The sequence below is a fragment of the Lolium rigidum genome, chromosome 1 (assembly GCF_022539505.1).
Source record: "Lolium rigidum isolate FL_2022 chromosome 1, APGP_CSIRO_Lrig_0.1, whole genome shotgun sequence".
Taxonomy (NCBI): Eukaryota; Viridiplantae; Streptophyta; class Magnoliopsida; order Poales; family Poaceae; genus Lolium; species Lolium rigidum.
Genome location: NC_061508.1, coordinates 103,095,882 through 103,112,292, shown reverse-complemented (window position 1 = coordinate 103,112,292; position 16,411 = coordinate 103,095,882). Strand labels below are relative to the sequence as shown.

The 16,411-nt window shown below is 47.5% G+C and overlaps 1 protein-coding gene across 1 annotated transcript; it reads right to left on the bottom strand.

Annotated features, from left to right (window-relative positions):
* Positions 1-5,132: 5,132 nt before the first annotated feature.
* Positions 5,133-7,555, bottom strand: LOC124678851 (60S ribosomal protein L7a-2). Its single transcript, XM_047214705.1, has 7 exons — positions 7,505-7,555; positions 7,337-7,384; positions 7,043-7,244; positions 5,935-6,104; positions 5,695-5,823; positions 5,522-5,614; positions 5,133-5,437 (listed from the first exon to the last, which is right to left on the bottom strand). Exons 1-7 carry the CDS (start codon positions 7,505-7,507, stop codon positions 5,306-5,308), a joined length of 777 nt encoding a protein of 258 aa, XP_047070661.1. The 5' UTR covers positions 7,508-7,555; the 3' UTR covers positions 5,133-5,305.
* Positions 7,556-16,411: the final 8,856 nt, after the last annotated feature.

Here is a 16,411-nt window from a genome sequence, read left to right as displayed (position 1 = left end):
CCGACCCGACCCGGCCCGAAAATCCCGGGCCGGGCCGGGCTTTTTCTCTCTATCGGGCCGGGCTCGGGCCTTCTTTCTTCAGCCCATAATTAAATCGGGCTGGGCTCGGGCCACAGAAAAAAGAAAATTACCACTAGATCGGGCCGGGCCGTCGGGCCAGCCCGGAAAAAATCGGGCTTTTTCGGGCCGCGGGCCGGGCTCGGGCCTAAATTTGCTGAAAGTTGGTCGGGCCGGGCCGGGCTCGGGCCAAGGATTTCCCGTCGGGCTTTTTTCGGGCCAGCCCGGCCCGGCCCGAGAAATGCCCAGGAAGAGCTGCGGCATCCTATGCAATCGGTACATTTTTTATTTTTCGTTGCCTCATCCACCATGCGGCTCCAGGGCTTTGAATAGTTGAATGTACATAGGAGCATCTCTAGTAGTGCCTCCGGAACAACAGCATGCATTATTTGGCCGTTTGGGGACTGCCTCTACCCAATCGCGTCCGCAAATAATTTATTTAAATTTGTGCAAACATAAAATTTTATTTAAATTTGTTATATCTTGCAAACTTGAACGAAATTTGTCTAAATTTAAATTGAAACTAAACCTAACATACTCGCTATGGGCCCTACGCTAGAGGTGCCTGCCTTGTCGTCAATGGCGTTGCCGCGCCGCTTGGCTCGTGTCTGCCCCTCTTCCATGAGTTTGCAGACGACATGGCCCTCCTCTCCGCCTCCGGGTGGTCGGCGAGGTAGCTCCTTTGTGTCTGGTGCTGCAGCGCCATGCCATGGTCGTCTGTGGGGCGTTACTGGTCCCTTGTTGCGCGCTGTTTGGTCTCTCGCCGCTCCATCATGCTTTCAAGAAGACGCCGGCGCATCAAGGACGCGTGTGTGGGCGGTTCTTGCCTGGGTCGTTGAGCCTTCAGTCATGCCCGCTAGCATCGAGCTTCGTCGTTCTTGGCGATGCATTGAACCTCGTGGGTGGCAAGCATCTCGCGAAGGTTTGCGCGTTGAGTTTGCCGGTGTGATGCCGCTCGTAGTTCATGAGCACCGACCAGCCTCCTCTCGTCGGAGCGCTCTCGCCGTAAATGTTGATGACGCGGGCCAGAACGACATCGTTACAGTCCTGCAATGTTTGGGCAGCAAGACGCTCCCTGCACGCCGTCTCGTACGATTCGAGAATGCCTTCTGCCTTAGGGTCTGATGGCTCCAAACCGTTGGACCGGTGCTCAACCTCCTCCTTATAGAACTTGCCAAAAAAAGTCATCATCGTCTGCTCGGTCCTCCTTTGGTAGCGGTGGTGGACGGTGGAGCGCATCGTGGCCCAACATTGTGTAGGTGGTTGCAAGGCCGCGAGGCATGTTGCAGGCGAGAAGGCTAGGAGCAGGGAGGAGTGTTTGATACCCCGTTGCACGGTGTCCAAGCTTTTATAGCTGAAGCAATGGGTGGGAAATTTCGAGGAATTGAGTGGAAGACGCGGTGGCAACGCATGTGAAAGACGCAACACCGACAAGACGTCTAGACGGGTTCCGCCTAGGGAATCATCACCACCATTAAAGAGGGTTAGACATGAGTCCTTGTCTCTATGATAGGGGTGGCCCGCATGTTGGTATCCTATGTTGTGTGAGCAGCGCTTGTTTTCGGTGCCCCAAGCCATTCTAGTGGGTTGGGCCGGCCTCGGTGGCGCCGTACAATTGTTTAGGCCGTACATGACCCAAATAGTGTTTGGGGGCCGTGTGTTTTGGTCCGACACTCCCCCAAACCCTTTGAGGGCGTGACTGGATATGCTCTAAATACCCATGAGATTAAGAAGAAAAAAGATTATGAGAAATACAATATGAAAGGTTGAATTTATGGGTGTGACAAGGTGCCTTCCGTTTGCAGGGCGAACATTTCAACCATCCTCTACTGATCTATGGAGGTGCATGAGTACGTCTGCTCGGTCCTCCTTCGGTAGCGGTGGTGGACGGTGGAGCGCATCGTGGCCCAACATTGTGTAGGTGGTTGCAAGGCCGCGAGGCATGTTGCAGGCGAGAAGGCTAGGAGCAGGGAGGAGTGTTTGATACCCGGTTGCACGGTGTCCAAGCTCTTATAGCTGAAGCAATGGGTGGGAAATTTCGAGGAATTGAGTGGAAGACGCGGTGGCAACGCATGTGAAAGACGCAACACCGACAAGACGTCTAGACGGGTTCCGCCTAGGGAATCATCACCACCGTTAAAGAGGGTTAGACATGAGTCCTTGTCTCTATGATAGGGGTGGCCCGCATGTTGGTATCCTATGTTGTGTGAGCAGCGGCTTGTTTTCGGTGCCCCAAGCCATTCTAGTGGGTTGGGCTGGCCTGGTGGCGCCAGACAATTGTTTAGGCCGTACATGACCTAAATAGTGTTTGGGGGCCGTGTGTTTTGGTCCGACACTCCCCCAAACCCTTTGAGGGCGTGACTGGATATGCTCTAAATACCCATGAGATTAAGAAGAAAAAAGATTATGAGAAATACAATATGAAAGGTTGAATTTATGGGTGTGACAAGGTGCCTTCCGTTTGCAGGGCGAACATTTCAACCATCCTCTACTGATCTATGGAGGTGCATGAGTACGGGTAATCTCAGTGACATGGCAGGCATGAAGCATGCATGACGCGATGTGCTCACACTCAGTGCCATAGCTATGGCAAAGTCTTTGGGGGGGCGGGGGGGGGCACCGGCCCCCAACCCATTAACAAAGAAAGTACTAACAAAAAGACATTTGTCCCCCAGATTTGGACAAAATAGGCTTGTGTTGGCCTTTTTAGCCCATTTGTCCCCCATTGCATCGGCTGAAGCTGCTCACGCTAATCCGGACTAATATACACCCACACGGCAATCAGTCTGGCACGCTGAGTTGAGCCGATGCAAGCATGCGACGTCGACGATCGCTTTGACTTTTCTTTGTTTCCAGTAGGGTTATGTATGCAGGATAACTTACTGTAGCAATTGAACTAGCCATGCCTAAAAAGTAGTAGATCCAAAAAAAAAAAAAAAAAGGAAGGCATAGAAGAAAAATTGGTTTTGCGGGACATGGGGACGCGCCGCTCTGCCACCCTAGTTCCCGGGATCCACCCAACGGAGTTGCTCTGGAATGCGTGATGAAAGCCGATTATCTCTGCTCACAGCTACTCGTAGCATAATTTGGATGCTGAATCGAGCAACGATTCAGGCGAAATTTGTCCTGTTGACGTTCCTCGGCAGAGTGCACATTGGAATTCAGATATCATGCATCGACGTAGCACACGATTCGATCCATTGTCCTGCAAGCTAGCAGTACGATCGTGGAACTACCGATCGGGACAGGGGAAGTTGGTGCACAGAGGGAATCATCGACTGCATCCAGAGACCAGAGAGTAATGGCGTGTGACCGAATTTTAGTGCCTCTTATGGATGTGGGGACTGCTGATTAGCCTGAGCTGCATGGATTACAAAGCTAGCTGGTTTTGGTCGCCTGAAGCCGGCCCATAGGCCGGGGCAATGGGGCGCCTGCCATGGGCCCCCAGCCCAGTACTATTTCTTCCTTACGTCCAAAAAGCGAGAGAGAGAAAAAATGACCCAAGTAAAAATGACCCTAAGGAGCTCTCTTCTCATTCTCAATTTTCTACCCTTCCCATGATCCAATCAACTAACCAGGGGTCTGGTATGGTACATCATAATCCCGTAACGGCGTTCATCAATTTGATTTGGTGTTAAGTAGCTCTGCTCTCGGGCACTGACTAAAGTTGTTTTATTGTGCCCTATGCATGAAGCTTTGGAGAAGTTTTATTAGGGTCAAGACATGGAGTGAGAACATAGCAGATTGGGGAGGATGGACACAAATTTAAGTTCGTGCTTAGCGCATTTTCATGCATTAACATCATATACCATGGTAACAAATAAAATCTTTGAGTAGCCATCAGTTTTGACAAGGTTATTTGTTTGCTGACGAAAATGACGGTCTCGTTGTCACACTTAGAAAAGCAATTTCTTGGGCCATGATCAAGAACTATGCATTTTCCTCTTTTAGAGAACAATATTGTTTCCATACTATCTTCATGCAGTTATCTTGATTGTTGCAAAATAATGAAATATTTTAGTTCGCAGTGCCTATGCAAATTATTTATGGTTCAATGATCATCCATCTACCTAATTGTATTAGATTGCTTTCGAAATACCATACTTTAAATTTCTTTTTATCAAGAAGGGTCTCTTTTGCTGTCTTGCCACAGGGCCCTGATTATGTGTGGACTTGCCCAGCCTAGAGTCGGAGGACAGCCACCTTGTGGGGTCCTAGAAGCAGTGACGCCGCGACAGAGGAGCCAATAATCTCGGTTGAGCTCGCCATCACCGACCGGCAGGGTCTACTCTCCGAGGTGTGTGCCGTGCTCGTGTCTCTAGGCTGCAGCATCGTCCAAGGCTAAGAAACCCTTTAATCCAAGCGAACTTGTAATAAATCCAAGCAAACCTTGCCTAGGACTCGAACTTGGAACTAGTCGAATGGAGTAGATAACTAGTCCTTGTTACAATAGAGCAAAATGAGGTGTGGATGCAAGGTCGTCGCGCCACCGCCGTCCTCGAGGTATCCCATGACGCCATGGGCCAGTTGTCAGGGTGCGGGAGCTTCTTGGTGACATAATGCGAGGAGATGAAATCGGCAGCAGTGGATGCAGCTGCAGCTGCGGGACCGGCTGAAGTTGCTGTTAGCCATAGTAGGTGTAAGGTGTCTGTCTTCCATGCCACCGTCAGTACCTTCAGTGCCATCGGGGGCAAACAGGAAAGGGGAAGGCAACAGCGTAGTCATTCGTCAAACATCCAGCTCAAAGGCCCCCTTCAAGGAATTCAGTCTCGTCAGATCATAATCCTGAAGGATTGTACATGTAGAGAAATGTCGAATGTGCAACTGAAGAAATTCGTGTCAATGAGACTAATAATTCAAGACTACAAATCGAGTATTAGATTTAGAAACATCTTTGTCCGGTTTTACAAGGGGTTCAACGTCCTGAAAGTTGGCAATGACAGGTGTGCTTCATGGTGCAGATGTGCATTTGTTTTGCAATAGAACTGTTAACCATAAACAAAGTTCAAGGCAACTTCTTGCCGAGCCAGAGATTGGCTAACAACCGGAAGATGATAAAAATCACATAAAAGGGATATCTTGATCATGGTTACTAACTGGCATTAAACAAAAATACTTCATTCTTACACTGTTCTTTCCAAGATGTCTCTGACAAACAAAAATGACTTTCAAAACCAGATCCAAACAGCCCCAGTATGCTTGCACACTACCTCAAGGATGAGCGATAGATATGGTTCAAGGGCTAAACTTAGGTCAACCGCTGTGCAGCCTCCTTTGCGATCAGCCTTTCCCTGGCCTTGGTTTTGGCCTGCGACTTGGAGCCCATGACACCACCGCCCCACTTCTTCCTCACCTCGTCAAATTTGTCGTTGAAGTTTGCCTGGAGATTGTTCAATAACAGTTAGTTCAGGAATAAGCAGAAAAGATGGAAACGAGAAACAATAGAAATGATAGCAACACAAACCTTGATAGCCTCAAGGACCTTGCTGAACTCAAGTTTATCCTCATTCTTCACTGTGGTCAGGCACAGAACAGAGGCAGTCTTCTTGTGAACAATCTGCATATGGAGTGATCATTAGAACTATGGCGCTGGCCAAACAAACTTTATAGCACATGTAGCAGCAACAGAAATATTACCGATCCAAGGCGAGATTTCCCCTTAACAATGCAGTAAGGAACCTCCATTTTCCTGCAAAGGGCTGGGAGCCACACAACCAGCTCAATGGGGTCAACATCATGAGCTATGACAACCAGCTGGGCCTTGCTCTGCAAGAAGGCATACAAACTTCAATTATAAACCAAGTTCAGTCTGATGCCTGGAGAAGAGTATCTCCGTTGCCTGCCAATGTAAATGGCACAGGAAAGGAGGGCTCATACCTGCTCAATTAGGTAGGTAACATGGTTGAGGCCATACTTCACGACTATTGGCTTCTTGGCCTCGACAGTTTTCCCTTCAGCTTCAGCCTGGGCTCTCTTTAGAAGCCTCTCCTTCTTGGCAGCTTTGTCTTCAGGGCGGTACTTAAGTAGCATCTTGAACAAGTTTGTTGCTGAAACATAAGTTTGACCGAAGGCAGGTTAACAAAAGCAGTAGGATTAAGGACTAAAAGGAAGCACCTCATAGAACATCTTCACAGAACAAACAAACAATTCCACTCATTTTTTACGATAAAATCAATGCCACAATATCATCTACATAAGTTCTCGGCACAAACAACATGTAATCAAAAGGTGTCAGGGCGACCTCACATTTACAGGCCCATAGAGAGTAAACAAACTCAGGGTACTTCAAATTCAAAACATTTGGTAGAATAGCCATTCGGCAGTCAAACAATGGCGACAAGGAAATACTATAGCTTAACGCAGTTCAGTTTACTTCCCAAGAATTAAGATGAAGTTTAAACGATTTGAATACAAGAGATAATAATGACAAAAACCTCTATGGCACTTTACTAGAGTGCAATGATAAACATAATGCATATCACCCTAGTAGGGATCAATAAAAGATATAAGCATTGTTTGTAAGTCCTATCGTAATCCAGATGAACAGGTATTAAGCCTACAACCCACGGTATATATCATTCTTCCATTTGCCTAAACTCAATCTGATTAATGCTTCTGCACCACTACTTGTCCTACATACAGCCTACAACATTCATCCCAGCACCTGCCCTCCAGACAATAAAGGATAAAATCCTAACCCAGACAAGGAATGTCACTTCACGTTTAATGATGCTACAAGGCATACAATATGTTAGTGACTACGTAGGCTCGAGTACTTAAGTAGGTTCTCATGAGCACAACATACTTATACGAGACCCGATAACATTAAGGTGAATGAGAGATAACTCTAATACAGTATCAAAATTTTACGCGAATGCATTGTGTCTATTGGCTATCCTATCCTAGTCCTACTGCGCCAGTAAGGGATTCGCATGGACCTAACAGCAAAACCTATCATAATCAGCGGCACGGTCAAGATGTATACCAAGGTTCTTGTCGAGGGTGCGGGTGAACTGGTGTAGCGCCGGGGGAACCTTGAGGCGCTGCTTGAGGATGCGGCGCTGGCGCTGGATGCGCACAACCTTGGGCCACTTGACGAAGCGGTGGAGGTCCTTCTTGGGCGGGAGCGCGCCGCCGATGCCGAACTGCTTCGGCCTCTTCTCGAACAGAGGGTTCGTCACCTGAGCCTGTACCGCCAACGAAAATATCAACGAATCGCACCAAGAACAGAACGAATCGAACGGAAGGGACAAGTAGGTGTCATGGAGCGTAGCCGCACCGTCTTCTTCTTCGCCGGGACCGGCGCCTTGCCACCACGCTTCGGGGCCTGCAAGATTCGAGATCAGTACGCGATTGTTAGTGGCTACATCTAGCACCATGGCAGCAAGGATCCAAGTGAAGTAGCTCAACGCATGGAATCGACGGGTGATGGGGAGAAGGCGCGTACCATTTCGCCGGCGGCTGGTTGAGGTCCACGGGGCGACGGCGATGGGGCAGACGGAGGCGGGGGAGAAGCTGTTGAGAAGGCAGGCGGCGCCTTTATAAGGGTGAGTTCGACGAGACGGGAAACTTACGGAGCGTTGGATGCGAGGCGGGGGTACGCTCGGGCTTTCGTGGCCGTCCGCTGCGAGGATTAGGGTTTTGGAGGTCGTAACTGGGCCAAACGGGCCTAGTGGGGGAAGAGAGATTCTTTGGAGTTGCGTGGTCTGGGCTGTGCTGTGCTGTGATAGCTACCCCGCAACATTCTCGATTGTGGGGCTTTTGCTCTAGGAGCCCGTAAAAGTGCAAACCGAAAAACTCGAGTTTAGTTTTTCGAAAATGTGTTTACGGATCGCAAAACGACTAGCGCAGAATAGATGCTCTAAACCAAAAACTGAAAATAGAATATTCAAAAAATCATCTTCTTCTTCACAAGAACTGTCCATACCACTGCCTAGATCTCCCCGCGCGGGCCGGCGACCGCGCCCCTGGCTGCAGCCGCGAGCTTGGAGGTTAGGCGAGGACGGTCGCATATAGGGAATTGAAGAACCAAGCTGGGGCGCAGGTCTGAGCGACACGGCCGGACGCGGCCGCGATTGCTGCTGCTTGGCCGCGTGCGCATGCTAATGCCTAGCCCCTGTTGCGCATTGCTACTGCTTGGGCGCGCGCACGCAGATGCTAGCTGCTAGCTGCTAATGATTGGTTGCGCCGCTGCACGCTTGCTTGCCGCCGTGCCGCTGCGCGCCTACTTGATGCCGCGCCATGGCCATGTCTTGCTGTGCCAGCCCGCCGCGCGCCCCGTCTGTAGCCATGAGTTTAGATGTGGTCGCACAATTTTAGGAAATCAGCCAAAATTGGCGGCTGGAGGCGGTTGTACGGGCGGCGGCGCTACAGGAGTGGTGAGAAATCCGTTCAGTTTTGGACCTGTAAACCGCCCTTCGGTCTGTATTAGTAGGGGTCGAGTTTACAAAAATTCGGGCCCCTGAAAATGTTTTTCGGACCGGACAGCGAGTTCGGTCTCTGTTCCGCTCCACTTTTGACCCGAACCCGTAAATCGGCCTGAAAAATACGGTTCCGACGTATTTTACGAGCTCTGTTAGAGATGCTCTAAGGACGATGTATAAAGATGCACTTTGCTATTTAGACAGAAGGTTTTCTGTATTGAGGAATATGATGGTTTGACATCCCCCGATTTGTTTGGTTTAAACTACTTTGAGACATGGATACAAATTCATAAGCTGCATGTTTATAGAAAGGAAGCTTTGATCAAAAATCTTACTGAAAAGAACGTAGGGAAAGTTGCTAAGGTGGAACTGTCAATGGCATGGGAAGAGTTAAGTTGGATGTGAGGAAAAAGTTGGCTCATGTGGTGACTATATCTCGAGACAAACAAAGAGAGTATTACCATATTCAGTATGAGAAAGTTCCCAGATTCTGCGAGGCATGTGGTTCCTTTGGGCACTCGCATCTAGAGTGTGGATCAGGAGAACATGAGGAGGCTAAGCTAAAGTGGGGGGTTTTCTGAAAGCAGATTGGGAAACTTGGCATGGCCGAGGTTTTGGCGCGGGTCGTGGAGGTGGACGTGGTGTTGGTCGCTCTGGCCGTGGTTGGGATGGTGCACGAGGTAGAAACACCATGGGACGTGGTAGTGCTCTTGTTCCCTGGGACATAATGCTCTTGACTCGAAGAGCAGGAATAATTCAGACCCTGACCTTCGTGACACTGCTTCTAGCCCTGGGAAAGGACAGAATATGGAAATTGATAAAAAGGATATCACTAACCCGCTAGCAAAAAGGTCTCTTGAGATGGGGCAGGAGAACGAGCACGAGAAGGACCATGGTAATGCCAAAGATGTCAATGGACCCACTGCAATGGTGACCGATGATAAAACATCAGAGGGCTTAGCGGAGATTGAAAATGTGAAAGACCGCAACAAAAGAACAAAGAAGGATGGAGCTGACTCCACTTCAATAGGATCGGCGGAGTCCCGAGAGGACTCCGTCCGGTCGCGATGAACTCTTATCTTGCAACTGTCGTGGCCTGGGAAATGTTGCGGCAGTTCGTGCGCTTCTAGATGTCTTGAGGCGCTATAATCCTGATGTAGTTTTTCTGTCAGAGACTCACTTAGATATCTATCCGGCAGAATGTCTGAGAAGAAGAATTCAGATGGATTTCAAGATTGTTCAACCTAGTGACGATCAGCAAGGAGGAAGCTTTGTTCTGGAAAAGTGAAATTAAAGTTTACCAAATATGTGCACAACCAAAGTATATTGAAGTCCAGGTAGAGGAAAATGAAACAAATATCTGGAGGTTTACATGAATGTATGGTGAATTTCGTTGGAGTGATAAATATAAGACTTGGGACCGTTTACGTACAATCCATCAACACAATTCTATTCCTTGGTTGGTGATGGGAGACCTGGATGAAATTTTATATGCACATGAAAAAGAAGGAGGTAAGCCCCGACCGCAGAGATATATGCAAAATTTTCATGATGCTCTTGAAGATTGTGGTTTGAATGATATAGAGTTTTTGGTTGATTCCTTTACTTGGCACCGGGGTGACATGCGCTCCAGGTTGGACAGGCCTTTGGCCAACGATGCATGGGTCCAGTCCCATGAGAATGCGGCGTTGATTCATCTTGAATATAACCACTCTGATCATCGCCCCCTGATGCTTGATACTGATTACTGTGCTACATCTCCGCAACACTTGAGTCAGGGCCAAAAACAGTTTGAAACAAAATGGTTCCGTGAAGAACAGTTCAAAAATGTCGTTGATATGGAGTGGGCTAATGCTTGTTCCCATGCGATCGACGTCCTTGCGAGATTGAAATCCATGCATGCTGGATTGCATGCATGGGATGACCGGGTGCTGCGCCAGCCCAAGAAGCAATTGCGGGAGGCCCAACGCGAGTTAGAGCGTGTTATGTGTGAACCAATGAGTTCTGATTCGGATCGTAAAAATCATGAACTTGCAAGCTTGATCGAAAAACTCTTGGACAAGAAGAAATTAGTTGGAGTCAGCGTTCTCGAGCAAATTGGCTTCAAAGTGGCGATAAAAACACCAACTACTTCCATAATTTTGCTTCGGCTAGGAAGAAGAGGAATTACATCAAGAAACTGAAAAATTCTGATGGTATTTTCGTGGAGGGTATGGAACAGCTGAACCCTGTCATTAAAGATTATTTCACTAACCTTTTCAGTTCTGATAAAATATTTTGGGCCCGGTCTTTTTGGAAAAGATTGTTCCTAAAGTCAATCCAAATATGAACGAAAGATTGATTGCACCCTTTACTGCTGAAGATGTGAGAAAAGCGATATGCAATATTGGTGATTTAAAAGCTCCGGGACCTGATGGTTTGCATGCTTTGCTTTTTTTTTAAAAAAATGGCATATGGTTGGATCTGATATAACACATGTTGTTCTGAAAGCTATTAATGATAAATGCATTCCTGAGGGGTGGAATGAAACGATTGTTGTTCTTATTCCAAAGGTGGATGTTCCTGAGGAAGTCTCACAATTCAGGCCAATATCTCTTTGTAATGTAGTTTACGAAATTATCTCAAAGATGTTGGCAGCTAGGCTCAAAGTAATCCTCCCCAAAATTATTTCTCCTACTCAAAGTGCTTTTGTCCCTGGGAGGTTGATTACGGATAATGTATTGGTGGCTTATGAGTGCATCCATAAGATCAAGAATAAAATAAAAGGTAAATCTGGTTTGTGTGCAATCAAGTTGGATATGCACAAGGCATATGATAGAGTGGATTGGGAATTTTTGAGGAATATGATGATTAGGCTGGATTTTCATGAGCAGTGGATTGATCTCATCATGTCTTATGTCACCTCGGAGACCTATTCGGTGAGGTTTAATTCTCAAGTGTCAGAGGGCTTCACACCAACTAGAGGCATTAGACAGGAGGATCCTCTTTCCCCCTATCTTTTTCTCCTATGTGCGGAGGGATTATCAAGTTGTTTGTTGCATGCAGAGGAGGTTCGTGGCATTGAAGGGATCAAAGTGTGCAGAAATGCACCATCGGTATCACATTTACTTTTTGCTGATGATTCTCTGATCCTAATGAAGGCAGATATGACTAATGCAACCTCATTGCAACAGATTCTTGATATGTACTGTGCAAATTTGGGACAACTTATTAGTGTGGCAAAATCCAGCATTTTCTTCAGTCCTAATACTAATGTGGATATGAAAGTTGATATCTGTAATACTTTGAACATTAATAATTAATACTGAGGTGATTTCTGACAAATATCTTGGTTTGCCTGCTCATGTTGGTGTGGATAGATGCGACTGTTTTCTCCATTTCGTTGACAGAATCCTTGAGAGAATTAAAAGATGGAAAGAAAAATAGCTTGCAATTGGTGGGAAGGAGATTTTGTTGAAGGCTTTAGCTCAAGCTATTCCGATTTATGCCATGTCTATGTCCAAACTACCAAAAATATATGCAAGAAAATTATGGATGTTATTGCTCAATTTTGGTGGGGTGATGATGCTCAAGGAAATAAAATGCACTGGTATGCTTGGTGGAAACTTTGTTTCCCTAAGAATGAGGGAGGCATGGGGTTTAGAGACCTACACTCCTTCAATCTGGCCATGTTAGCAAAACAAGTGTGGAGATTAATTGTTGAACCACAATCGCTCTGTGCTCAAGTCCTGAGGACAAAATATTATCCACATGGGGATATTCTTAAAGCTGGACCTAAGGCGGGGTGTTCATTCACATGGCAAAGCATTGTTGCGGGTATCAAGACTTTTAAAAGGGAACATATTTGGAGAGTTGGGAATGGTAATTCAATCAATATTTGGAATGATCCGTGGATTCCATCTAGTCTGAGTAGAAAGATATTAACTCCCCGTAATAACACTATCTATACTAAGGTAAACAAGCTAATCGATCCAGTAACAGGTCAATGGGATCAGCAACTCTTGCATGATATGTTTAATCCCCTGGATGTGGGACGGATCCTTCAAATTCCTCTCAACTTGAATTCCTTTGATGATTTCATTTTAGGGCATGGTACAAAATCTGGTATCTTCTCAGTTCGCTCAGCATATCATTTTGAATGGAAGCATCAGTTCAATGGAGTTACCTGCAGAGCTTTGATTCAAGGTACATCAGTTAATAATCCAATTTGGAAAATCAGTTAATAATCCAATTTGGAAAATCCTTTGTAAGCTCGATGCCCCTGCAAAATTGAAAATCTTCTGTTGGAGGGCAATGCATGGAATCCATCCTGTAAATGCCATATTAGCAAATAGACACATTGGTACCACTGGTGAATGTCCGTTATGCCATATTGATCAAGAAGATGTCCTGCGTATGATTTTTAAATGCCCAATGGCTGTGAACATTTGGAGGGCTTTGGGTATTACAACTATTATAGACGAGGTTGTGCTACTGATCGGTCGGGCTCAGCTGTACTTGGAGAGATCCTTAAAGACAAACATGGAACTCTTCCTGGTTACTCGTCGATCAATGTCAGAGAGACGGTGGCCATTGCTGCTTGGTATATATGGTGGCTACGGCGCAAGCTAACACGTGGAGAGAATGTACCGCCTATCAATAGGTGTGTCACGTCGATCGGGGCGTTGGCTGCAAATCACGCTAGCCCTTCTCGCCCCCTGCACAACCCTGATAAAGTAACATGGTCGAGACAAAAATCAACGTTCTGGAAACTAAATGTTGATGCGGCGTTCAACCTTGATGATCACTCTGGGGCTGTTGGTGCAGTAATTCGAGATAATCAAGGTATTTTTGTTGCTGCTACATGAAAGTATAGAGATGGTAAACCTAGAGGGGGGTGAATAGGTTTCTACAGATTTTTATTCTTTCAATGCAATATTAGGCTTTGCGGAATATAAAGGTGAGCCTAATGCAAACTAGGTGAAGCAACCTATATGAGGATACAACTAACTCGAGCACGAAGGCTCTCACGGACGATTAAATCACAAGTAAGGAGTTCGGTTAGAGATAACCGATAGCATGCGGAGACGAGGATGTATTCCCGTGTTCCCTTCCTTTGCAAGAAGGTACGTCACGTTTGGAGGGGTGGAGGTCCCACGAAGGATTCCCCACACCACGAAGGCTCACCCTATTCTTCGGAGCCTATCCCACGAAGGAATAGCTCACTCACTTGTGGTAGACTTTGAGGTAGCCTCCAAACCTTCACAATCTTGCCCGGAGCAAATCCACAGCCCGGATGCTTCCGGTCCACTCTTGCCCACCTAGGGTTTCCAAGGAACCCTAGAGAGCAAGCTTCTTGATGAATACAGGGGGAATGAGATTTGGCTTGGTAGAACAGTAGATCGGGTCCTCCTCTAACGTTTCCCCGGAGGGATTTGAGTTTGGGTGGAGGAGGAGGGAGATCTGAGGCTTTTGGTGTTTCTAGCAATGGAGTATGAGAGAGAGAGAGCTCAAGAACAGCTTGTAGTGTAGTGCCTAACTGTTCAGAGGTAGGAGAAGGGCTATTTATAGTGTTCTTCGAAATATGGCCGTTGGTCACTTGCCACATCATCCTTTCTCCCGACAAACCCGGTCAACCGGACCACAGACCGGATCGTCCGGTGCAGAGGCCGGTCGGACCGGATCAGGGACCGGACCAGCCGGTCCAAACCGGTCGGCAGGCCGGACCCCGACCGGGGTCACTTTGCGTCGTCCAGGAGCACATCCGGTTGGCGCCCGGTTGGCGCCCGGTCGACCGGTCGGCACGCCGAGCCTGCCGGTCTGTAGGCCAGCTGACCGGGCCGCATACCGGATCAGTTCGGCGCACGGTTGGCGCCCGGTTGGCAACCGGTTGACCGGTCGGCACACCGGCCAGGCCGGTTGGTAGGCCGGCTGACCGGACGGCTGACCGGATTCCTGCTGTAGACCCCCTTTGATTATTGTTGAAATGGGGGGTCTCCTTTATCCTTCTTGTTCCTTTGATACACCATTTATGCCTCTTTGCCTAATACGTGAGATTATCCTTACAAACGTATTAGGACAAATAATCTAGCACGGTGTCATTGTTACCAAAATAATGGATAAGGGTAAAATACCCTTACAATCTCCCCCTTTTTGGTATACGATGACAAACCGAGCTAGAGTCACATATAGATATTATGATAAGCTCTAAACCTTGGTTCCATATAAGATATTGAGACAGCTCCCCCATAATGTGTGCACTTGGAGAATTTGCATTTGAATACAAAGTGCACCATTTGTGGAATATGAGAAGCTCCCCCAATATCTTTTGGAAACAAGCATGGTATGGACAAGTATAACAAGATATATGAGCATAAAGCATGATCATCCTAATAGAGTGCTTAAGCATACAAATAGTCGTCCATACACGAATTATTCGAAGTAGCAAATGGTTCTTGAGAAATCAAAGCAAATAAGCACAAGCCATATAAGAACTAAATAAAACAACACCCATGGCTTGTGACAATCCAACAATCCAAGAACCCCGTGATCCTAGACTCTACTCTCTTCTCCCCCTTTGGCATCGGAACACCAAAAAAGGCGAAGAAAAGAGGAGAGATGCTAGCGCACCCATCAGTAGAACTCATGCCCAGCGGAATATGAGATCTCGCCATCGCGCTCCTCATCACCTTCATTCTCTTCCTCTTCATCATCAGCAGCATCGGCGGGGGCGGGAGCGGTCCTAGGAGGAAGTCCACCATGAGCATACATGGAGAAGTCGAAGTTCTGGATCATCTCATCAGTAAGGTGAGGCATCTCCCACTGAGGTGCAACCACATGCTCCATCTCAGGTCCAGAAGGAGGGACAGGGATATTCCTTGCAGCCATGAACTCATTCTATCGCCTCCGTGTCTCCTGGTTCAAAGCAAGACTTTGATGTGCAACATCATTGGTATTCTTGCACATTTGCCACATGTTGGAGAAGAAGCGAGCGGCGCCGTGCTTGGAGCGCCGAGAGTAGCTGGAACTAGCATCATGATCATAGCGTTCCTTGGAACGGCGCTCAGAGGAGGGCATCATGGAAGGGACGTCCGGACGAGTGGCCTCCTGAGTGGGGAACTTGAATGGTTCCATGATGACCCTTTGATCTAGTGTGTTGAGAGGAGGAGGTACAATGTAGTTGATGAGCCGCTGAACGTACTGGGCATAGTTGGGAGTCATGCGGCCCATAATAGACCGCTTCAGTTCACAGTGAATGAGATCACATCCATCAATCTTCCTTACCCTGCCAGGATGGCAATAGTACATCAGATTCAGGTGGTAGTTCCTGACTTCACTGGTGTCGCCAGACTTGCTAATGAGACTCTCACGGAACATCTTGGCAAGGACAAGATATGAGTAGTACATCCCAGAGATAGTGGGAGGCCCAGGTGTAGGGTTCGGAGGATAGCAAAAGGAGATGTCACCCTTAGTAAGCTTAGGCCGAGAATGAATCTCTTACCCTGGAGCACGGTCACCACCACAACCCATGGCTGCACAGAACTGAGTGTAGGTGCATGAGTATTTCTCCTTGCCAGTCATCCAAGTGATAGTGCGATCCTCATCATCATGGAAGAATACGGTGCAATGGAATTGACGGACTAGAAGGGGACAATAGATGCTTTCGCTTGTTCATCATCGGGCTTCGAGCACACAAGATCATATAGTCCCAAACCCTTCAAGGTTTCAACCACAAAGCGGTACTTTGTGGCTTCATGCAAGGCAAGCTCGTCAGGGTTGATGGCCTTGGGCATCACAACAGCACCATTCTTCATACACTCTCGAGTGTCATAGAAACCTTCCCATAGGGCTGCTTGAGTCTTGGTCCAGAAGAACTTGTCCCCACCAGTGTAAGTCCGTTGCTCATAGCGATACGGATTCACCGTCCGCAAATCCTGCCAATCACCATGATG

What these genes read in the sequence shown, in the direction of transcription:
- LOC124678851 (XM_047214705.1), bottom strand. An exon ending in TTACCTACCTAATTGAGCAG is followed by an intron (nt 5,824 to 5,934) that starts GTATGAGCCCTC and finishes GCCTTCTTGCAG; the next exon opens with AGCAAGGCCCAGCTGGTTGT. An exon ending in AGGTCCTTGAGGCTATCAAG is followed by an intron (nt 5,438 to 5,521) that starts GTTTGTGTTGCT and finishes AACAATCTCCAG; the next exon opens with GCAAACTTCAACGACAAATT.